The sequence below is a fragment of the Perca flavescens genome, chromosome 5 (genome assembly GCF_004354835.1).
Source record: "Perca flavescens isolate YP-PL-M2 chromosome 5, PFLA_1.0, whole genome shotgun sequence".
Taxonomy (NCBI): Eukaryota; Metazoa; Chordata; class Actinopteri; order Perciformes; family Percidae; genus Perca; species Perca flavescens.
In genome coordinates this window covers 36,406,878-36,431,875 of record NC_041335.1, presented here as the reverse complement: position 1 = coordinate 36,431,875, position 24,998 = coordinate 36,406,878, and the positions used below count along the sequence as shown (strand labels likewise).

The window sequence follows — 24,998 nt, the reverse complement described above, 5'->3', positions numbered from 1 at the left end:
CCGTTATATCTTTCAGGCAATGGCCAGTAGGAACCATTTACAGCCCTGTGTAGAACCATTTACAGAAGTAGTGCATCACCTCTTCCTTAAAATGTCAAGTCTGCAGCCAAGTCTCAAAAACGTTCATTTTACTTACATGCAGCGTTGGAAGAAGTATTTAGAGCCTTTAATACTACACTGTAAAAATACTCTGCTACCAGCTAAAGTCCTGCAGTGGAAATGTTACTTAAGTAAAAGTATTTAAGTATCATCAGGAAAATGTACTTAAAGTATTAAAAGTAAAAGAACTCAATGCAGTAAAATCCTCCCATTGTAGAGAGAGTAAAGGATCCAAACAGATGTGTGTTTAATGGTCTAATCATCTCAGCTGAACTTGTAGTCCGTTATATTGTCGGCTAGTTTAATTTAGAATCAAACATCAGATTTTATAAACTACATGTGTTCTGTGTGCATATGTACTTAAAGGTGCACTATGAGATCCTGCATGGTCACTTCTGTTGACGTTCCAAGTAAATTCCAAACAAAACAGAGTAAGCTCGCCCCTCCCCCCATGTTTCTGTAATCCCCACCCCCTCCCCCTCACCTAACCATCTTGTCGTTGATTGGCTGGAACGTGGTTTGTTGTATTTTGGGGCACAGCCTGTGCCCCTAGTGTTTGTTTGACGTTTACGAGCCCTGCGTTGTCTCCCGAGACCGGGCTTTTTCACGTTGTGTTCAGGGGGGCAGGCAGCTAGCGGATCAAGGAGAGAAGCCTACCATTTGGGACAAAAATGAAATTGCGCTGAAACCATGCAGGAACTCATATAGTGTGAGCCTGAACTCTTTTAAAAAGAGCATCAAGGTCTGGTTACTAGAGAGGGTTGCGGAATAGATTAAAGGGCAAGTTACTATTTTTATTTATTTAAGATAAATGTTTTTATGTTATGTCATTGAGTATCTTGTCTCGTCCTGATGTGTGTTGAGGACCACAATGGAAATAAGTCTTGGACTTTATTGTGTTTTTATCCTCGATTGTATTTGATGTCCTTTTATCATGTGTAAGGCAATCTCTTACAATTAAATAAATCAAATCAAATAGTGCACCTTTAAGTTCAGTACTGGACTAAATGTACTTAGTTACATTCCACCACTGCCTACATGTGTGCTCTTGGTTTGTGTTGACTCAGCTGGATGAGTCAAAGTGACATGCTTGTGTTGAGTGACTCCACTTGAAAGGGTTTTTGACATTATAAAGTAATTTCAGCAGCAAATCTATTCTACTTTGGTTCTTTTCAGGTTAGCACAGCAGCAGTTTTATCTACAGTAAAACTTCCCATTCGGGTCAGTGTTGAAAGCTTTGTTTTAAAGCCTGATTTCAGTATTCTTCACCCTGGAACCGTTTTTCACCCATGCATTGGTGTCTAATGTGAACAAAAAAACCGTTGAAACTGGTCCAGTATTAAGCGAGAACCAGGCTCCGATGTTACCCTACAGGACAAATGTTCAGCTTTGGTGTCCGTCCACTAAAAGTGCTGTTTTTGCTGCTGACAGGCTCAGATTATTATTAGCACACCATACACAACATAGCGTTGGCTTCACAGTAACTCTGGACAATCAGTCCTCTACACCACAGCTCACACAATGTCAGTGTGTCTCTACATTTGCATTTCTGCATGTAATGTTTCGGTAACACAGGCCGTTTACTGTACTCATATTTCTTGAAATGAAGAAGTGCTCGCTTCCTTGATTGAGGTTCTTTGAATTTAAATTCACACTTTACTCTCTTAGTCAAAACAGTATGCTTGTGTTGTGTGACTCTGTAAAATCCCTTTTTGATGTCTTCACTTCATTCAAAGTGGACAGAAACAAAAATCAAACTACTAAAAGTTGTCTTGGTTCATCTTTCCACTGTTCCAATAATCACCACTCTGGTTTGGTTGAAATAAACCCTTAATTCACGCATTTACATGTGGAGATATGCTGGCTCTATAAACGCTAAAAGTCCTTATTATTTACATGGAGTCTGGTGGAGATATGCTGGCTCTATACACACTAAAAAGTCCTGATTATTTACAGGGAGTCTGGTGGAAATATGCTGGCTCTATACACGCTAAAAGTCCTTATTTACATGGAGTCTGGTGGAGATATGCTGGCTCTATACACACTAAAAGTCCTGATTATTTACATGGAGTCTGGTGGAAATATACTGGCTCTATACACGCTAAAAGTCCTGATTATTTACATGGAGTCTGGTGGAAATATGCTGGCTCTATACACGCTAAAAGTCCTGATTATTTACATGGAGTCTGGTGGAAATATGCTGGCTCTATACACGCCAAAAGTCCTGATTATTTACATGGAGTCTGGTGGAGATATGCTGGCTCTATACATGCTAAAAGTCCTGATTATTTACATGGAGTCTGGTGGAGATATGCTGGCTCTATACATGCTAAAAGTCCTGATTATTTACATGGAGTCTGGTGGAGATATGCTGGCTCTATACACGCTAAAAGTCCTGATTATTCACATGGAGTCTGGTGGAAATATGCTGGCTCTATACACGCCAAAAGTCCTGATTATTTACATGGAGTCTGGTGGAGATATGCTGGCTCTATACACGCTAAAAGTCCTGATTATTTACATGGAGTCTGGTGAGTTTGGTGATGGTGATTTCGGGGCTGTTTCATGTTAAACAAAAAGGATCGTACTCTTTAAAAAGAAGGTCCATCTCTGTAGGGATCCTTTCCATAATGTTGTCAGACACTTAGAATAATGTAAAGTGAGAGTTCGATATGTGGTGGTTGCATCACTCTAAATAAGAAGAAACAGCTGGATGGAGACCGATAAATGTTAAGCAGCACTTGACTGTTCTTCCCACTTCATCAGCTCCACAACAACAACAACAGTTATTTGTTTTTTACGCAATCACATGTAGCTGAACTAACCAATCAGATGCCAGCAGAACTTAGACTCGGGTAAATGTGAGGAAATCCACAGAGGTAGATTCTTAACTGCTGATGTAAATATATGCAAGTACTGACTGTTTATTTTGTTTTTTTTAAGATCTTAAGATTTTAAGATCTTAAGATTTTGGGCATTTTAGGCCTTTATTTTTATAGAGAGAGGGGGGGGTGACATGCAGCAAAGGGGGTCAAACCCGCGGCCGCTGCGTCGAGGAGTAACCCTCTATATATGGGCGCACCTGCTCCACCATGTGAGCTACCTAGGCGCCCAAGTACTGTATTTACAAATACGTAAATAGTAAACTGTATAAACATTATAAATGGATTTTTGTAGATGAACTCAAATATAATACGTCTCCTTACCAGCAGGCTGCGCTAATCTGTATTGTCGCCCCAAAAAAAGAAAACCGGCAGCTGATTGGACGAACGCGTCACTTGGGTCTGGCTGCTCCCGGATTTTTCAACTGGGCATAATGGTTTGGAATACAGACTTGTATTTTACGAAGATAGTTCGCCGAAACGTGTTTCTGAACACATTTTAAGCGAGAAATAGAATCTGAATCCGTCTTCATTTCAGATCGACAAAGGTCAGTTTGAAAGATTTTCGTCATATTTTGAGAGGCGTTAGGCTCATCCCACTCGCCATTTCCGGGTTAGCCCTCCACCAATCAGATTGGTCATGGAGTCCGACTGCCCGCCCTTCGACCCAGCAGGTCAGACTCGAGTCACCGACCTCGCCAGACTGTCCGACGGCCGATAATCGGGTTGGTGTGTCCGCGCCTTAAGCCTCTGTAAATGGGCGCCTGCTCTACCAGATGAGCTACCCAGGCGCCCATAAATCAGCTTTTAAGGATTACATCAGTAGAGTAATTCATTGTGCGTCAGGGGTTTGCAAATGTGTATGCTTAATGCGTTATTAACAAGGATGTAGCCATACACTCAACTCACAATTTGATTGGTGGTTAGCACTCCACCAATCAGGTTGGTCATTGAGTCCGACTGCCCGCCCTCCGACCCAGCAAGTCAGGTCGGCCCAAATGAAGGCCGACAGCTCCTCCGATGCACACCGAACAGACTCGAGTCACCGACCTCGCCCTAGACTGTCCGACGGCCGACTATCGGGTTGGTGCGTCAGCGCCTTTAGAATAATAATCGGAGCCTGTCAGCGGCAAAAACAGCACTTTTAGTGGACGGAAATTGAAGGTGTGCAGTGGCACATTAGCGTAACATTGCAGCATCAGTCACTTAGATGCAAAAAAATTAAGAAATGGGCATCTGGGTAGCTCACCTCATAGAGCAGGCACCCATATATAGAGGTTTATGTCATTCCCTCTCTCTCTCTACCCTTTCATGTCTTCAGCTATCCTATAAATAAAGGCGTAAAATGCCCAAAATAAACGAAATTACCCTTTAAATTCAAACGATATGATGCACTCACAAAGCAACAATTGACTTCTCACCTTGCTGCAGTGAGGTACAGCTACGTCACCATCCAGCTGAACTATTATTACCATAACCAGTACTTATATAGAACCGTAATAACCCTCTGTCTGTGTTGTGTTTTTATTTTCCAGTTACACTCATATAATAAATTAAGGAAGCAAGATGCTTTCAAAATACCCACTCGTTGTGGTTTTTAATACTTGGTGGTTATACTTCTAAGAAGATATTTGGTAACCACAGGAAATGTCTCTCCCTTTACACACATTATCACACACACGTAGCCTATGTCAAATTATTTTCAAACTCAAGATGCATTTCCGTGCTGAAAAACACATTTTTAAGAACAAACTAAGTGATTTCTATTCTTTCTGATATCTGATCCAGATTACACGCTGTTTAATCTGATCTATGTGTAATATATAGTTCATCAGTAATTTGACAGATCCAAGACTTGTTTGATCCTCCTATTGTACTCTGGGTCAAATTTGACCCATTTTCAAAAGGTTTCTTTATCAGAAATTTTGGTTTCTTTCAACCAAATAAAAAAAAAAAAAAAAAAAACGTGGATGGTTCCATACAGCGCTCTTCACAAATAGAATAAATGATATGTTCACTACTGTCATTGAATTTGGGTGTTTTATTCAATTTTATAGCATTTGAAGAAAAAAAATGATAAAAGAACATTGACAAAAGTGACAAAAATGTTGTAAAAAGCTTCAAAAACGTGGGGAAAAAAATCCCCAAAACATCAAAAGGCGCAGAAAAAATTGCCAGAAACATCGTAAAAAAAGGACAAGCTTGGATAAAAGTGACACAAACGTCGGGAAGAATGACAAAAACATTGCAAAAATCAACAAAAACATTGCAAAAATTACAGAAACTTGGATAAAAATGATAAAAAAAGTGACAAAAATTATTAGTTGTCCCTTTTTTGTCACCTTTTTCAATGTTTTTGTCACCTTTTTTATGCTTTTTTCAAGTCGCTTTTGTTGTCACTTTTTGACACTTTTTTTAGTCACCTTTCTTGTTGCCTTTTTCAATGTTCTTGTCACCTTTTCTGTCGCATTTTTCAACGTCGACGTCACTTTCTTTTGTCGCCTTTTCCGCCAAATTGAGACAAAGAGCAAACAATTTCAACGCAGCTGGTGGTTTTTGGTCTGAGAATCAGGTGATGAAACAGAGAACAGAACCTTGAGTAACGGAAACAAACTCAGTTTCCCAGACTCATTTGCTGCGGTGCGAGCAGAACAACCAATGAAACTGACGTGTGGAGACAACTTCCTGTTTTGTGATGTCAAGTTGAAGAGGGAGCCGCATGAGCTGCTGTCACCAAACACTGTCACGCCGGAGACTGGAAGACACAGCGCTTCTGGAGATGGGTGAGAAGCACTTTTCTGTTTAGTGAAGGCTGATATTAAAACATATTTACTGTTTCATGCATTTAAAACAACAGCTTGTTGTATAGTTTGAGTTAATAATCTTGATGAATTATTTTTATCACTTTAGGCTATGTTTGTATGTCTTTACTTTCTTTTTAACAATCTTTTGTGTCTTTATGAGACTTTTAGAGGCTCTTTTCTACTTATTTATTCACCTGTTTTGCATTTTTGCTGATGTTTTTGCACCGATAGAACTGGATCAAACTTATACAAATACACAAAAAATATATATATCGTTAAATATATCATTATATATATATGAAAAACTGTATCGAGTAATGTAACTTACATTGTTTTGTGAAAAAGAAAACTACCGTAATGTGATTTAGAAACCCATTATGCCTCAGGAATTCTTTTGTTATGAACCACAAGGGTTCAAAATAATCCGTCACAATGTTCTGACTCAGATCAATATCTGGCAAAAACACCACAGCTAACGGCAAGAAAAAAACCCCATATTTCAGCGTAATCTTATCTTATTTATTAAGTGCTTTTATTTATGAGTCTTCTGTCTTGCACTGACTCTTTACTGATTGGTGGATGTGTCAAAACACAATTTAGTTTTTTTACGCAGAGCTTAAAAAAGGACAAATAAAGAAGTCCAAACCAGAAGAGCAACAGCACCCGTTTTAAAAACACAAAGCTAATACACTATATATACTAAAAATATTTCCTCAGCACATGAAATGGAGAAGTTGGAGGCTTCTGAAAGCAGAATTAGAGGTTGAAGCCACAGCACAGGAAACAAGTGAACTCAAAAGAGAAGCATATTGGTGATATCACTGTGGGTGGAGGGCTGCCAGGTTCAGAGATGACAGTTTGTCATGAAAAGAGAAATTCATTCTCAGAATCACATTTCATTCCCAGGGCGTGTTTTATTTTCCTTTTAATGACATGCATTAATACATTTATACCCATATACTCACATGTCAGGCTAAGTTGAGTTTAAGTTTACATTTAAGTTTACTTTACGTTTACATTTGCTTTTAATTTAGGTTAGGTGAGGTTAGTTTACATTTAAGTTAGTTTACGTTTAGGTTAGTTTTGTTTAAGTTAACGTTTACTTTTAATTTAGGTTAGGTTACTATATGTTTAAGTTAGTTTACGTTTAAGTTAGTTTACGTTTAGGTTAGTTTTGTTTAAGTTTACGCTTAAGTTTAGTTTAGGTTAGGTTAGGTTAGTTTACGTTTAAGTTTACGTTTACGTTTACGTTTTATTTAGTTAAGTTAGGTTACTTTGTGTTAGTTTATGTTTAAGTTAGTTTACGTTTTATTTAGTTTATGTTTAGGTTAGTTTTGTTTAAATTTACGTTTAGTTCACTGTTAGTTTAGTTTACTCTTAATTTAGTTTACGTTTAGTTTAAGTCTAGTTTACGTTAGTGCGTTTAAAAATCATCCACAGAATATCGAGCCATGCGTGAGACATGAGAACAAAAGGCACAATCTTCTCAATATCTCACCACCAAAAGTTAAACTATATGCAGTATTTCCTCATGCACATAGCTGTGTTGGAAATATAACAAGTTGAAACCCATGAAATCATAAAGAAACAGAAAAGAAAAGAAAAAACCCAGAAATTAAAAGGGCATCCATAGAAAATATCGCACCTGAACTCATATTCCCCGACCAAAAGTAATATTATCTGCAGCTGGTTTTATCTTTGCTTATACCCACAGAGAATAAAACTTTAGTTACTTTAGTTAGTTTTTTGTCTGAGGTTACCTCACTATCGCCAGATATTGTCGTGTATGTTTATGTGTGCCAATATCATCCGGCGCAGCAAACAAAGCGGTTATGTTCATGAGCAGGAAGTGGTTTTGCAGCTTGTGGTTTTATATCAGACTAAGTTGGTATTATGTTTTACAGATTTCTGTTTTCCTGGCTGATCAATCATCTCACCATTACATTACAAAAAACACTATATAATGGTAGAAATCTTTGTTTTTATAGAGCACCAAAATCATAAAAAAAGTGCTTCACAAAACAGCAAAATAAAACATTTATAAAATGATTTGGTGTATAAAAACCGGTACAGTGTAGCTACTGTAAGAATAAGAAAAAAACATTTTAAAAAGGAATAAAAGAGGTTCAAGCTCAAATAAATATGATATCGTACGAAAATGTATGCACAACAATCCGTATGATATCCTACAGAATTACATCTGGAACACACCGCACACGCGTGGTGTGGTAATTGTAGCCTGTGTGTGTGTGTGTGTGTGTGTGTTCTTGTTTAACTACACATTAACACATTCGTGGGGACCAAAAACCTGGGAGTCCAGTATACTTGTGGGGTCCAATAGCTTTGTGGGACCAAAATGCCGGACTGCACAACTTTAAAGGGCTGTTTGAGGGTTAAGACTTGGTTTTAGGATTAGGGATAGAATTAGGTTATGGTTAGGGTTAGGGTAAGGGTTAAGGTTAGGCATTTAGTTGTGATGGTTAAGGTTAGGGTAAGGGTTAAGGTTAGGCATTTAGTTGTGATGGTTAAGGTTAGGGTAAGGGTTAAGGTTAGGCATTTAGTTGTGATGGTTAGGGTAAGGGGCTAGGGATTGCATTATTTCTGCACTGTGTATCTTCCTGTATGTGATTACCTGCCTATCTTGACACATACACTCGCGTATCGTGCAGTCCATAGAGGAGACGCCAAATCTATTGCTGCAGCGTGCGGGCTGACGGACAGATTGGATAACATGGGCGCCGAAATAAAAATAGCTGCGCTACGCTGGTAAGCTTACTTAAGCGCGCGGTGTGTTTTCCAGCTGCCGGTCACGTGAAATTTAGCCGACAAGAGGTTACAAGAGCACGTTCTGCTACAGTGTCCGGGTTGAACGCAGTGGTGTTGTCTACGTGAAGGCCGTTTTACAGTTGTGCGTAAACTCCACGCCGTAGCCACGCCATCACTCCTACGGCGTCGGGGTTGAACGTGTTTCCTTGTGTGATTTCAGGTGGGTCAATCCAATCAAATCGAAGCATTGACGTCAACGCTGCTGCCAGTTCTGCCGTTGTTTAACTCTTTTCTTCTTCTTCTTCTAGTCCACACGTGTCAAATTCAAGGCCCGAGGGCCAAATCGGGCCCCTCGCCGGTTTTGATCCGGCCCGCATTTCAATTTAGGTTCACAATAAATTTAGGCCCACCTAGTTTTTTGTCACTTCTTCCAAATTTTTGGTGCTTTTAATTTATTTTTTTTACATTTTTGGTGCTTTTTTTTGACATTTTTGACGCCTTTTTACGGAGGTTTATGCGTTTTTTTCAAGATTTAGGCACTTTGTTTTAACGTTTTGACGTTAAGTTTTTGACGCTTTGTTTTTGTCACTTTCTGATGTTCTGACGGTTAAGTTTAGGCACCAAAACGACTAGTTAAGGTTAGATAAAAAAAGATTGTAGGAACATGTGTTTCCTGGGTGAAAGTCTTGTGTTTTTCCCGCTCACTGCCTTGAAAGGGATGTGGTGCATACAGCAATAAATACGTTCAAAACACACGAATTACAGCGCTTTACTTTCTGTAGCCATGTGTGCGAATGGTTCATTAGAACAGCCTGAATTCCACACAGTAAAATACTTTACAAAAAGGAGCAAAACAGAAAACAATAACAGGAGAGTTTATACTGTATTAAATAAAGCCCGCCATACACAACATAGCGTTGGCCTCACAGTAACTCTGGACAACCAGTCCTCTACACCACCGCTCACACAATGTCAGTGTGACTCTACATTTGCATTTCTGCATGTAATGTTTCGGTAACACAGGACGTTTACTGTACTCATATTTCTTGAAATGAAGAAGTGCTCGCTTCCTTGATTGAGGTTCTTTGAATTTAAATTCACACTTTACTATTTTAGTCACAATATGCTTTACTATGTAAGATCCCTTTTTGATGTCTGACAACATAATGGAAAGGATCTCTACAGAGATAGACCTTCTTGTTATAGAGTAAGATCCTTTTTAGTTTAATCAAAAACAGCCCCAAAGTTGCAATGACCGAACCCACCAGACTCCATGTAAATAATCAGGACTTTTAGCGTGTATAGAGCCAGCATATTTCCACCAGACTCCATGTAAATAATCAGGACTTTTAGTGTGTATAGAGCCAGCATATCTCCACCAGACTCCATGTAAATAATCAGGACTTTTAGTGTGTATAGAGCCAGCATATCTCCACCAGACTCCATGTAAATAATCAGGACTTTTAGCGTGTAAAGAGCCAGCATATCTCCACCAGACTCCATGTAAATAATCAGGACTTTTAGCGTGTATAGAGCCAGCATATCTCCACCAGACTCCATGTAAATAATCAGGACTTTTAGCGTGTATAGAGCCAGCATATCTCCACCAGACTCCATGTAAATAATCAGGACTTTTAGCGTGTATAGAGCCAGCATATCTCCACCAGACTCCATGTAAATAATCAGGACATTTAGCGTGTATAGAGCCAACATATCTCCACCAGACTCCATGTAAATAATCAGGACTTTTAGTGTGTATAGAGCCAGCATATTTCCACCAGACTCCATGTAAATAATCAGGACTTTTAGCATGAAAAGAGCCAGCATATCTCCACCAGACTTCATGTAAATAATCAGGACTTTTAGCGTGTATAGAACCAGCATATCTCCACATGTAAATGGGTGAATTAAGGGTTTATTTCAACCAAACTAGAGTGGTGATCGCTGGAACAGTGGAAAGACGAACCAAGACGGCTTTTATTGGTTTCATTTTGATTCTGTCGACTTTGAATGAAGTGTGTTTTACAATGATAAAATCACTGATTATTTACATGGAGTCTGGTGGGTTTGGTGATGGTGACTTTTGAGCTGTTTCATGTTAAACTAAAAAGGATCTTACTCTTTATCAAAAAGCTCTATCTCTGTAGGGATCCTTTCCATAATGTTGTCAGACCCTAAGAATAATAATCTGAATCTGTCGGTGACAAAAACAGCACAGCATTTGCCCGATAATGTTTTGGTAACACGGGACGTTTGCCAATATTTTCTTGAAATGAAGAAGTAGCCTACTCGCTTCCTTGACTGTGGTTCTTTGAATTCAAAATTCACAGTACAGTATACTCGTAGGATTGCTAAATGTCTTGTCTCCTACTGTGTTTCTTGAAGCTCAAGAGGACCAGAGTGAGACGTCCCAACAAACTGCGACCAGTGAGGAGGACAAGGGGACGGGAACGCAGGTACCAAAACCTCAATCACCGCTGATGAAAGTGCCAGTTGGCCTTCTGGCGTCAGTCCGGGCCTTTTCCATCCGTTTCAGTTAATCAGCGACCACAGACATCTCAGAGTGAGCCGTAGCCTACGTTGAGTTTTCATTTCCCTTTTTATAGTGAATTTGCAATTGTTTCAAAAGCCGATTGTGCGTGTACAGTTGTTTCATCTGCTTGTGAAATGAGTAACCAGGGAATAAGTGATTTGGCTTTGTGTCCTGAAAGCAGAGGTGGAAAGTGACAAATGACATGCACTCACGTTACTGTAACTAAGTCGTTTTTAAAATCGGTTCTTTGGCTTCTACTATGTTATGTTTGTTTTTTTCCAACTTTTTTTTTATTTCAATTTGAACAAATAATTGACATACAGCATAGGCCAAGGTGAACAAAGCATGGTTAAAACAGTATGTCACTTTGCCTCGAGTCCCCTAGACCCACCCACAAACCAACCCAGTTCAGGTCCAAAAACAGACCCATGCACACTGACAAACACACACCAGTAAAGACACACGACAACATCCAAAAGATAAAAGTAAAAAAAAAAAAAAAAAAGATAGACAAATTAAAAGAGATAGAGAGGAGAGAAAACAAAAGGGGGAGGGGGGAATAATGCGACCATAGGCTGTGCTCACGGTGTCAAAAATCCTCAATTAATTAATTAATCAGTTAATTTAGGGCAAGACCAGAACATATGAGTATGGTTGGCAGGAGACTGGTTGAGTACGTTTTGTTTAAAGTCTCAAATCACATTCTTAAATAAAAAGGTCTCTAATGTTTTTTTATTGAAAGCGGCTTATCAAATTGCAAACGATAAGTAACTATAAAAAAGTGTAAATAAGATATTAAATAAGGATAAATATAAAAAAGTATATCTCCCCCTCGCCTCTGTTAAATGTAACTAAGTAACTTTTACTCTGAGTACATTTTAAATGAGCTACTTTTTACTCTTACTTGAGTAGATTTGTATATACCGGTACTTTAATTTATACTTAATCCTCCTGTTGTCTAATCTGACCCATTTTCAAAACGTTTCTACATCAGAAATTTGGCTTTCTTTCAACCAAATTGTCAAAAGAAATGACGTGGATGGTTCCCTACAAACGCTCTTCACAAGTAGAATAAAGGATCAGTTCACTACTTTCATTGACTTTGGGTGTTCAACTCAATTTTATAGCACGTGATAACTAAAATTGATAAAAGAACGGTGAAAAAAGTTGACATAAACGTCGGGGAAAAGCGACAAAAGTGTCGAAAAAAAAGACGACCAAAACGTTGCATTTTTATTTTGACGCAGATAACTTGCGCGGTCGACAGAAAGACAACACAAGGGTTAAGTAAAAGTAATGGTACTTCTACTTAAGTAGAATGTTTTTGTACTGTTTCCACCTCACGATACGCAAGCACATCTCACCACCATGAGCCACACCACAATCATATATATATATATATATTTTTTTATTGCACAAACAGAAACTGCACAATGGTCCCCACAAGCCATTATTCTGGTAACTGAATCGAAGAGATACAATATGAGAAAACACAAATTCGCTCATCAAATTTCCAGGGCTGATGTGAGATGAAAGCCCGGCGGTTTCCGTGGTCACCTCTGGCCTGCCGATAGCATCGACTCAGCACGCCAACGACAATCATTGCGAGAATCGCACATATACAACACCTTGACATCAACATCACCCACGCCGTTTTCCAAAAACACAATTTCATCTAGTGGAAATGAAGCGAGTGTTTCACAATGATATTCACTCTCTGGTGTGTCGAGTGGGAGAGAGAGAGAGAGATAGGGAGGGAGAGGGAGAGATAGAGAGAGAGAGGGGGAGAGAGAGAGGGAGAGTGAGGGAGAGAGAGATAGGGAGGGAAAGAGAGAGGGAGAGATGGGGAGAGAGAGAGGGAGAGTGAGGGAGGGAAAGAGAGAGGGAGAGAGAGAGAGAGAGAGAGAGAGAGAGAGAGAGGGGGGAGAGAGGGAGAGTGAGGGAAAGAGAGAGGGAGAGATAGAGAGGGAGAATGAGGGAGAGAGGGAGAGAGAGAGACACACATAAGCAGAGAGAGGGAGAGAGAGATGGGAGGGAGAGAGAGAGAGAGAGAGGGGAGAGAGGGAGAGAGGGAGAGAGAGAGAGAGAGAGAGAGAGAGAGAGAGAGAGAGAGAGAGAGAGAGAGAGAGAGAGAGAGAGAGAGAGAGAGAGGGAGAGAGAGAGAAAGAGAGAGAGAGGGGGGGAGAGAGAGAGAGAGAGAGAGAGAGAGAGAGAGAGAGAGAGAGAGAGAGAGAGAGAGAGAGAGAGAGAGAGAGAGAGAGAGAGGAGAGAGAGGGAGAGAGAGAGAGAGGGAGAGAGAGAGAGAGAGAGAGAGAGAGAGAGAGAGAGGGAGAGAGAGATGCAGCGAAGGGGATCCAGTGCGTGGCTTCTTGTGCAGACGTTTCCTGTTGGCACCCATCGAGCGTTTTGTGAATCAGATCTGAAAACAGTTTCTGAAAGTTGTTGAACTTTATGCAACAACTGCAACCTGCAACAATGTGCAATATTTTAACCTTGTGATTTCAGACGCAGGTGCAAAATCAGGGACTGCAACTAACGATTCCTTTAATCTGTGGATTCTTTTCTCGATTAATGGATTCGTTGTTTGGTCTATAAAATGTCAGAAAATGTCAGAGTTTTCCCAAAAGCCCAAAATGTGTAGTGGATATTATATGCACAAAGACAGCGGTGGAGCAAATATGTCCTCATAGCCACACGAGAGAACGTAACGCTTGCAGTTTTTAACACATTGTTAACGTTGTGAAACTGTTGCAGTTTGGTTACGTTTAGGCCCAAAAACTACTTTGTTAAAGCAACACCAAAGCACTTTTCCTCTTCGGTCCCCCTACAGGTTGGAAGCAGAATTGTTTATTACCGTTAGCATTATGTCTCATTCAGACTACAGGTCAAACTCAACTTCCCTAAGGGCCACACTAGAAAATGAGAATCCCATTAAGGGCCAGACATGGGAAAAGTCATATATCTTTGACTGAATTATTGCATGTCTCATATATGTCGAAGAAAATGCCAAAAACGGTTGGAAAAGGTGTAAAAAAAAAAAAAAAAAACTTTGTGAAAAGTGACAAAAAGTAGGTGGGCCAAAATGTATTGTCAACCTAAATGTAGATAGGGGCCAGATCAAAATTAGCAAGGGGCCGGATTTGAGTTTGACACGTGTGCGCTACCCAATCTGGCAAACATGCATAGCGCGGTTATAGCCGGCAGAGAGCCGCAAAGCGAATCAACTGTTACGAGTTGATGAACCACTGAAACGATTTTGGAAACATTATTTCAAGGTACAAAAGAATCTTTGGTGTTGCTTTAAATTTAGAAAACAATGGTGGGTTGGGTTAAAATCAGACGCTACTACTTACTTCCGTAAAGTTAAAACGATTCACTGTTTACTTGTATTTTCAAACGGGACATGAATACTTTGTCACCTTACTTCCCTGCTTTGCTACCGTCATAACTACAACAGCCACTAGAGGGCGCTATAAACCTAAATATAGGTCGTAACTGCTGCTTGAGCAAATGACCTATGTGGGCGTTTTTCAGAGGAGGACAGTCTCGGTCACAGAGGAGTGAAGAAGCCAGAAAATATTGACGTTAAAGAAGCTAAAATCAGAGAATTTTGGGCAACACAGAGTGACATGACACTGTCATGAACACATGAACCCTAACCCTAACCATAAATTGTCATGACAAAAAAAACGTTTATGACTTGTTTATAATGTTTACAACACGTTCATAACGTGTAACCACATTTTGAAATAATGTTATAGTTGACAACTAATTCATCTTTGTAGTTCTAGTGCAAAAAAACTCACAGTTTTGGAAATACAGACAATTCAAAGTGATGTGTCTGATCTTTAGAAATACAAACCTAATATCAAGCGGAAAGTCAGAGCTGTTGGCTGGGAACAGCAGCCGCGGAGCTGTGACTCAGTCGGGGTTATCTCGGTTACAGGCCTGCACCTTCACTATTACTCACTCTAGAGGCCTACTTCTCGGAACCAGGAACCACATAGAGGAACTCGATTCAATATGAAACCACGCCGAGCTGTTTTGTTTTACAATGACTGCTACAGAAATAAAGCAGCTTCTCCGTGCGCTGACTCAAAAAGTTAAATATTGACACTTGGCCACTGTGGTCTGGTTCTGACATCCTAATGTTATCGATATTGATCGATGCGACGGGCCAATGCGAGATTTCGCATTTGAATATCAGATAGAAGTGAGTAAACCTGAATTTTGTGTTTGGTTTGAGGCAGCGGGAATAGTTTCAGACAACTCATTTATACCAAATAAACTGTTCATTGTCCACATAGATGGTGCATTCACATGTTCCTCCGAAAACTCAGAAAAACTTCCGACTTCGGTGCGTGCTTGAAAGTCGGAAAGTCGGAAAGTTGGAAAAGTTGAGTCACTTGTTTGTCTTCAGACGCCACTACATCTTATTAGTTTAGATGGATGGATGAATAGATAGACTGATAGATAGATAGGTAGATAGATAGATGGACAGTTAGATAGATAGATAGATAGATAGATAGATAGATAGATAGATAGATAGATAGATAGATAGACTGATACATAGACAGATAGGTAGATAGATAGATAGATAGATAGATAGATAGATAGATAGATAGATAGATAGATAGATAGATAAATAGATAGAGAGATATATGTATTGTCCCGGACAAATAAACTGATAAAAGAGATGATTTAAAGTCAGTCTTCCCTGTTTTATATTTGTATCAGTAAACCGTCCTAACTGATGATCTGGATTCTGCAAGACGTGGCTGTTTCATTTCTCCTTTCTAGCAAACCACAAATAGTGACATTGTCAATTTCTTATGCTGGAGTTCTGAGTAGTCTGGGTGGCACCACTAGCGTCTTATTTCTTGGTATTTTAACAATTCCTATTCAAAGTTACTGAAACTAGTTCTGCAGAAATACAGCAAACATGCTGCAACCCCGGTTATTTCTTACATTTTGACAAAGCCGCGTTTTTGTCATCTTTCTCATCACATTGTTTGCACTTAAATGTACAAGATCTTTCGTTTTTGTTTTTCAATGTGACATTTGTGATATCAGCGACTGACAACTCCAGACCAAAAACCCCACAAGTCTGCTGCTTTCTCTCCAGACAGGATGTGTAGCGGTTGTCTATTGAAAGTAGCGGTAAAACCCTACTCTCTGATTTTACCGTTTCATTTCAACTTTGTCTCCCGTGAGATGACTGTGTGCGTCTTCTTTCCCAGCTATGATAATACCTTCAACTGTAAAACAGGTTTCTATAGCGTGTGCGTCACATTTACAGGAGCTGCTTGATTTGCATGCAAAAACATTTTAAAAAACCTTCTCGTTTTTTTTCTTTTCTTCCACGCTATAAGGCTTCTCCCTCCGTCATCGAGATTCACGACTCCATGACCGAATGCGAGGAAGACGCGGCGCCCAGCCCGGTGCAGATGGAGGAGAAGGCTTTTATATCGAGGCTGCACGCATTCATGAAGGACAGAGGAACGCCCATAGAAAGGATCCCACATCTGGGCTTCAAACAGAGTGAGTTGATGTGATGTGGGCAGAGCCAGATGTTGGAAACGTTTGGGGCTCTCAGCCCAAACCAAGCGGGTGAGGGGGGGGTGGTCTGAGGACATGTTTTAAAACTGAGTTTGGAGCTTTATTTAGCCCCCCTCTCGACAAGCATGACATGGTTGACACCACTGGATGCCTTAGGTAAGGGGTGTCGGTCAGTGTAACTCTCATCAGTTCAATTTTCTATAAGCACAAACGGACATTTGGAAAAACTGAAAAATGGGTTCCAATATCCAATTTTTCATTTTTTTTCCACCTTGACAAATTAAAAAATTGGATCTTTAAAACTGTTTTTCCAATTTTCAGATTTTTATTCAGAGGATCAGAAATTTAGAAAATTACAAAATTGCGTCTGAGCTCCAATTATTCATAATACTGCCATGGTATTCTCTCCCTCTGCTTAGCGGAATATGCAGGTCATTATATGGACCAAAAAATACATAAATAAAAAAAACTGATAGACTTTGGGGTCAGAGGTGTTTGCAACTGATGGTTTCAAGTGGGGGGTGGGGCGTAGCTAGGCAGAACGAGGGAGAGAATACCATGGCAGTATTATGAATAATTGGAGCTCAGACGCAATTTTGTAATTTAAAAAATTTCTGAACCCTTTGAATAAAAAACAGAAAATTGGAAAAACAGTTTAAAAAGATCCAATTTGTTAATTTGTCGAGGTGGAAACAAACTGAAAAGTTGGATATTGGAACCCATTTTTCTGTTTTTCCAGCTGTCCATTTGTGCTTAGAGGGTGCGCTGCCTTGCCAACTTCACTGAGGGCCACAATGGAAAATGAGAAACCCATCAAGGGCCAGACGTGTAGAGTTTATTGACTATGCTTTTATTTCATCGAAAGAGTCAAATATCTTGGACTGTATTGTTGCACGTCTCTTTTAGTATTTTTAATTACAGTTTTGGTCGACATAACGGCCTAAAAAAGTCAGCAAAAAAAAAAAAAAAAAACTTCCTTAGCCATGATAAAGTTTAGTAAATCAGACAAAACAAAGATTGTAATTTTAAAAGAAGCTACCACACAGCCAGTGGTGTAGTCTACGTGATAAGCAGATATATACGCAGTATAGCCACTAAGAAAGCTCCAGGATTTCCATATACCCACTTAAAAATGCCCAATGACACGCTACAACATACTGTCCATTATATTTTAGATATATTTTTAATTGTCATCTGTGTTTTTCTTCTTCACATAGGCTAAATAAAGGTATTTCCACCGTAAATTGGGGCATACAAGTGTATCCGAATACAGGAAATGAAGTCTTTGATGCTCAAAACTTCCCTGGAGGAGGACACCCCGCCAAAAAAAAGAGGCAGATTCTGGCTAGTTGTGCACCAAACCAAAAAGACGAAAAACTGTTGTCAAACTCCAAATGACGCGACTCTCGGAGCAGAATTTGGCAGATTTACCGACTTTGAGACTGAGAAACTCCCACAGAACCAGAAAGTATTTGAATATTCAGGCGATGAAATCATCAATCATTGTTTTGCAAGATTTGCTAATCAATATGATGGCAGGAGGAACTCTTTGCTGACTTTCAAAAGTCGGAAAGAGAGACAAAACGATGTAAAACCAAAAAAAAAAAAAAAAAAAAAAAAAAAAAAAGCAACAAAAAAAATGACCAAAAAAAGCAACATTCAGCAACACAGTCAAAGATATTTTACTTTTTTCGGTGTATACATGTTAATTTAACTCTCCATGTCTGGCCCTTGGTGTGATTCTCTTTTCCAGTATGGCCCTAAATGAAAAGGAGTTTGACACCCCTGCGCTACAGCCTCTGAAAGACAGTAAAATCGGCATAAAAAAAAACGGTTACATTTAAACTAGTACATTTTTTACATTTTAGGCACCGTTTTGAAACAAAAAACCAAAAGGTACAAGTATAAATAAATCCACATGAAGCTCCGTGCCTGTTGATGGTCCATTAGCACTGAGCTTGCTGTCACTTGATATTTGAATGAAAATAATGAGGTTCTCATGTGTGTTTTTCCCCCAGTTAATCTTTGGAGGATCTACAAAGCTGTTGATAAATTAGGGGGCTATGATTCGGTAAGTACAAGTTCTCTATTTCACTACTGTTCCTGTCCTTTGATGTGTGTGTGTGTGTGTATGTGTGTCTCTGTGTGTGTGTGTGTGTGTGTGCGCTTGTGTGTGTGTGTGTGTTTGTTTCTGTGTGTGTGTGTGTGTGTGTGTGTGTGCTCTGCTTGTGTGTGTGTGTGTTTGTGTGTGTACAGGTTTCTGAGTGGAAAATGAGCTATATATACTGTATATAATAGGTCAGGTGCTGTGACATGGTGGTGTCTCTTCACACACGGGGGGACATTTAGCCCTGGTTGCTCTGCTGCCTTTGATGGTGACACTGTGGTACGAGTTCTGAGAATGAATGTCGTGTTGAAATGGCAGCAGAGCAGTTATCCAATCAGAGCTGACCCTTGCCGCCACCATCATCGCTTTACTTACTTACTTACTTATAGTACACCAGGGGTCAAAGCAGCAGGAAACAGAAGGCCTGCCATCACACAGCAAATCAACTCATATTTAAATGTTTTAAAATCCACAGCACTCTTTTCACAATTTTGCAAATCTTAGATTCTCAAAGTCCAGTGGGATGTCTTTAAATGTCCAATACCCTAAGATATTCATTTTAATATTATGTCAAACAGAAAACAGCAGGAAATCTCCATATTTGAGAGGCTGACAACAGCTTTTTCTGCCATTTTTGCATGAAAAATTACTTCAATGTTTAATCGATTATAAAAATAGTTGCATACATAGGTGTAATTTACAGGGGGGGGGGGGGGGTTACAATCCCCCCAATAATCAAAACAATGCAACTGCAACATCTCCCTCCCCCCCAAAAAAAGAAAACCTACCCTAATTTCTCTAACATATATAAAGACATTTGCACCATAAATTGGTGCAGAAAAATTCACCAGAATGCAGAAAATGAAGTATTTGACGCTTTAAATTTCAACTTTGCTCCAAAGTGGAGATCTCGGGGCACCCTGGTAGCTCACCTGGTTGAGCGTGCGCCCCATATACTAAGGCTCAGTCCTTACCGCAAGCATTCCAGGTTTGATTCCGACCCGCGGTCCTTTGCTGCATATCATGCCCCTCTCTCTCTCCCCCTACTTTCCTGTCTTAAGCTGCCCTATCCAATAAAGGTAAAAAAAAAAAGCCCCCCAAAAAAAATCTTTAAAAGTGGAGATCTCAACACCCACAATGTTGAACCCAAAGTTATGCCCTTGGTTGCCGATAACGTTTCTGTCGATTAGTTGACTAACCGTTGCAGCTCTAGTCAGTTACTTCTCACACACTTGATAGGTTTGGTACGTGTGCATGCAGATGTTTGAATGTATCTTATCTATTCAAAGGAGTTTCTAGAGACCAGTCAGTTTAAGATGATATGGTCTCACAGTAAAACCTAGCTTACAATGTGTGAATCTATTATGAGTTTGGGCACAACTGTCACACAGAGGAATTGGATCCTGGAATGTGAGAATCTATTAGGAGCATAGGCCATAAAAGGTGTAGTTTAAGAGTAAAACTTGTGCGCTGAAATAGATGTCTCATGCTGTGTAAGCACAAAAAGAGTTTAAAAGGTATTCATTCTGATGTACATGTTGTTCATCCTTGGGCAGACGTGTCTGTATGCTCATGGTTGTCCCAGTGTCATGAAATTTTGTTCACTGTTTAAATAAAGCTGCATTTGATTTGTAATCATCGGACTGGTCGTCATCTTTGAGGTCTCCCCACATCATTTCTGAGTCATCTCCCGATATCAACACTTTAATGAAAAAATGATTGTTAACCATTACAGACACGCGTTGTAACTTACGTAGGGCTGGGAAAGAAAATCGATTTGATTTAAAAAATCGAGTTGGTAGGTCAAATCGATTCATATTTTTAAAAATTCGATTTTTTTGATGTTTTTTTTTATCCAAAATACAGTATAAATAATTTGGATGTTTAACAATCTTTGTCGCACACTGCACAGTGACTTTTAACTTAGAGAAAGGGTTTGCCTTTGCAATTTTGTTTATGTTGATGCACTTTAATTAAATACAATAAATATATATTTTTAAAATATATTTACAGTTCGCAGTTATTTAGTTTTAAATGGAAGGGGGGGCGGGGGAAATCGAATCGAATCGTAAATTGAGTTTTTTATAAAAAAAATCGCAGATTTTTTTAGGGAAACAAATCGGCCAGCTCTAAACTTACGTACATTCTTTCACACTGCGTTCTCCAACAGGTGACCGCACGCCGTCTTTGGAAGAAAGTGTACGACGAGCTGGGAGGAAGTCCAGGCAGCACCAGCGCTGCTACGTGCACTCGCAGACACTACGAGAAGTGAGGAAAACGCCCGTCTCTAACCAACCTGTCATCGATTCAGACCTCTTTATCAGCTGATTCCTGATCCGAGAGTTGTTTTTCCGTAGGCTGGTGCTGCCCTTTGAACGACACCTAAAGGGGGAGGACGACCGGCCGCTGCCTCCGAGCAAACCGCGAAAGCCATATAAGAGGAATCTGGATGCCAAGGTCGCCAAGGCTGAGAGGAAGAGGAAGAGGACTCCGTCGGACATGGAGATGGATTCAGAGATGGAGGTGAGGCAAACTGGGGAGAAATTACGGTGCGTTCTTTTTGTCTGGTAATCGCGACTAGTGGCTCGAGTGTGTCGTCACATCCGTGTCGAAAAAGGAATAACCGCGGGGTTGTTGGGTTGTTTTTGTCACACAAATACTACGAGTCGGAGAAAAGATGGATTTTTGTAACATTTTTAGTAACATTTAGGACTCTATTCACCCAGTTATTGACATATTACACAAATATATTTCACAGTGTGATACATGAAAATTACGTTTTGATTAACGTTAACGTTAGGCTACTGCTCTGCTTTCTGCTCAAGACTCGGCTTAAAGCCGTTGTTGTCATATAGCAACCGAGCGTCTCTAGCCAATTTCAGCTGCACAAGCTACAAAATAACTAATCAGGTGGTATTTAACTCCTAATAAGACTGTAGAGACATGTCTATAGGTAGCAGTATACAGCACTATGTTTAACTCCTAATAAGACTGTAGAGACATGTCTATAGGTAGCAGTATACAGCACTATGTTTAACTCCTAATAAGACTGTAGAGACATGTCTATAGGTAGCAGTATACAGCACTATGTGTACCACTTCTTCATTTGGTTACAACAAAGACAAAAGTGCTTAAAATTGTAGAAAACCACAATGTTTACTACGTGTGATGCACGACGTAGCCATCAAGTGAACTCGGGGTCCTCTGAGTTCAGACGACTTGACGATTCGTATATATACGACCTCGGGGGCGTTCTTTTTGCAACTTCCGGTTTGTAACTCCGGAAAAAAACTCGTAAATTGACTTCAGTGGACAAAAAGAACGCACCAATAGTCTCGCGAGAGCTGCCGAGGAAGGTCTGGCTAGTCCACAAAGCATTCAGGGATGGGAGAAAAACGTGCTCTGGTTTATCGGCATTTCTTTAAAGCAGTGTTTCTCAAATGGGGGTACGTGTACCCCTAGGGGTACTTTGGAGGACTGCAGGGGGTACGTGAGATATTTAACAAAATGTTTAATAGTAACAAGGCTGTTGTCCAGAACATTGTTCCTCTTCATGTAGAATTTATTTTTTTTTTTCTTCCAAAAAAGCGACATTAGTGTCTCCTTCTTTGGACCTAATCTTGCCTTCATTCTACTGTCCTTCTATTTTTTACAAGTTTCTCGCTTCTTTCTTCTTATGTCACTGACAATGATACATTTTGAAGTTTTTGATACTATTTCAACCTTTTTGTCTTTTTTTTTTACAGTTTTTGTCTCCTTTTCTCATCAACATTTAAATGTTTTTTTCAGTTGCAAGGCTGTTTAGTAAATCTATTGCTGAAAGCGCTGTACTGTTCCTGTTTCTATACACCTTTTTTTCTACCGAAAATGATTAGCGCTGGTACCCCCAAAGAAACAATTCAAAAGGGGTACATTATTGAAAAAAGTTTGAGAACCATTTCTTTAAACCAATCACAATCGTCTTGGGGCGGTGCTAGGCGCCGGACGGAGCCACTGCGCCTCTGCAAAATAGCCTCTGGAAGGAACTTGTTTTGGTGGATCATCAACAGAAAACTCAGATTGGACAGATAGTCTAGCTAGCTGTCTGGATTTACCCTGCAGAGATCTGAGGAGCAGTTAACCATAGTCCTCAGAAATCCACCAGAGGTTAGAACGCCAACACAGAGACGGAGGAAGGAAACAAAGAGTTGTTTAGGTTTTCTAACGAGCATAATAGGTCTCCTTTAAAATGTCTCAAAAACAGAGAAATCTGGATTAGTACATAATGTGTCCTAAAACATATCCTGTATGATTTTTTTATAGATTCTCAGCCAGAGAAGTCCGGAGGCTGCCATCCAGAGTGAAGCGCCGATGCATCCTCACCCCGCTCTCTGGGCCGCCCCCTCTGACAGACTCCCCCTCGATCGCTCTCAGCCAAACCGAGCCGCCGCCGACGCCGCCCTTTGCACCCCCGTCTACGCCCACCTCGTCCCGGTCCCCACGTCCAGTCCTTGGACCGCTCATGTCCCGCCCGCTGTTCCCGGAGAGGTCATCTCTCCCCTGGAGAAGAAGAAGCGAGTGGCTCAGGCGAGCCTGAACTTGCCCCCGAGTCCTCACGGCGAGGACAGAGAGCGGCCGTCCGTCATTCACTGCTCCCAGTCTCCGGCGCGGGCTTCTTCCAGCCGAAACTGCAACTCCTCCTCCGACAGCTCCCCGCTGCCTTCGTCCCCTTCGTCTTCCCGCAGCCCGTCCCCTTACTCGGTTTCATCAGAGGACGGCCCGGAGGAGACGAAAGATAAACCTGCGTCAGACTCTGAACTATCCCAAAACTGCTCCAGTTCTGGGAAAAACACATCCAGCTGCAGCGAGGAACGCAAGTCTGCGAGCTGTGGTCCCAAACCCAAAGACCCTGCGGGACAGAATAAAGACGTCCGCTCCCAATCCGCAGATTCCATCAAAATCCAGATTAAAGGCTCCGCCTGGATGCCGATCCACAAAGGGAGCGTCAAATACCATCCCTTCCACCCGCCCTCCTCCTTCGCGGCGAGATCTGACTGGGCTCCAACATCGACCTCTAGTTTCACCAAAGTCGTTCCCAAATCTGTGCAGCTTCTGCGTCCCGCTCCCATTCGGCCGTCTTATAAAACGCCCCAGGGCAGGCTGATGCAGCAGGACGACCCCGTGGCTTGCGCGAAGAAGCTGAACAACGTGGCTCCGTGGCTTTATCAGACAGAGAAGAGGGAGAAATCCAGGACAATGCTACAAAAAGTTCCTTCAATGCAGCAGCAGAGTCTGGCCCACTCCGGCGCCAACCTGCCGGCCTCGTGCGTCCTTCAGAGCTGCGACAAATCCGGGAGAGACTTACGGCACCAGCCTTTCTTACACCCGGCTTTTCTCCCCAACAGAATGAGACTACCTCAGTCTCAGCTAGCGTACCGTCACGTCCCGATGAGTCCGGCTCAGTCTGCTCTCATTGGGTCTGCCGTTTACCCCTATCCCTACTCCATTTCTCTTTTAAACCCCCAAACCTGTTACACGCTACCCGCCATGCATCCCATTTACTCTCACAAGCTGTGATTTCCTTTGCATTTTTAACTCCAGGACTTTCATGAACAAAAGAAGCATCACAGTTGAGCTTTAAACTGAAGAAGGCAGACATTGAGCTTTTTGGTACACTTTTCTGTTTTTTTTCCCCCCATGTGATTAATGCCTACCGTACACTCTGAAAAGACTGAAAAGTCAAGTCAAGTCAAGTGTGACACCATCTCACATCTAAAGACTCTCTGTCACAATGACACAATGAGTTTTTAGTCACAGACTAGAAGATTATTATTATTATTATTATTATTATTATTATTATTATTATACCAAGACTTAAAGCGTAGGATAAAAAGACGTTTGATTTTGTCGGAACATCGAGACGGGACTTAAGACAGTTAGTTTTATTACAACCTCATTCCAAAAAATTGAGACGACGAGAGCGAGACTCTCATGATTTCATTCAGATGTTGGAAATTTGTCTGCGACAGTGGAGTCGCTTGAAACGTCGTTTAATGTAAGGATGGCTTAATTCTAGGGATCGAGCGATGCTGTTTTTTCAAGGCCAATACCGATTATTAGTAGTTAATGAAATGGATAACTTATATTTGGAACCGATATGCATCTACAGTGAAAATGAAAATCATTAAAGTGCTCATATTATGCTTTTTGGCTTTTTCCATTTCCTTTATTGTGTTATATATCTTTTTTGTGGACATTATCGGTTTACA

General features: G+C 40.5%; 1 protein-coding gene across 1 annotated transcript; it reads left to right on the top strand.

The window, feature by feature from the left end:
* The first annotated feature begins 5,729 nt into the window (after positions 1 to 5,729).
* On the top strand, positions 5,730 to 24,895 carry arid5a (AT-rich interactive domain 5A). The gene is made up of 7 exons (XM_028578508.1): positions 5,730 to 5,764; positions 10,937 to 11,007; positions 16,457 to 16,625; positions 18,662 to 18,714; positions 20,921 to 21,018; positions 21,108 to 21,273; positions 23,053 to 24,895. The coding sequence occupies exons 1-7, from the start codon at positions 5,761 to 5,763 to the stop codon at positions 24,304 to 24,306; spliced, it is 1,815 nt and encodes a 604-aa protein (XP_028434309.1). The 5' UTR covers positions 5,730 to 5,760; the 3' UTR covers positions 24,307 to 24,895.
* The last annotated feature ends 103 nt before the right edge of the window (positions 24,896 to 24,998 follow it).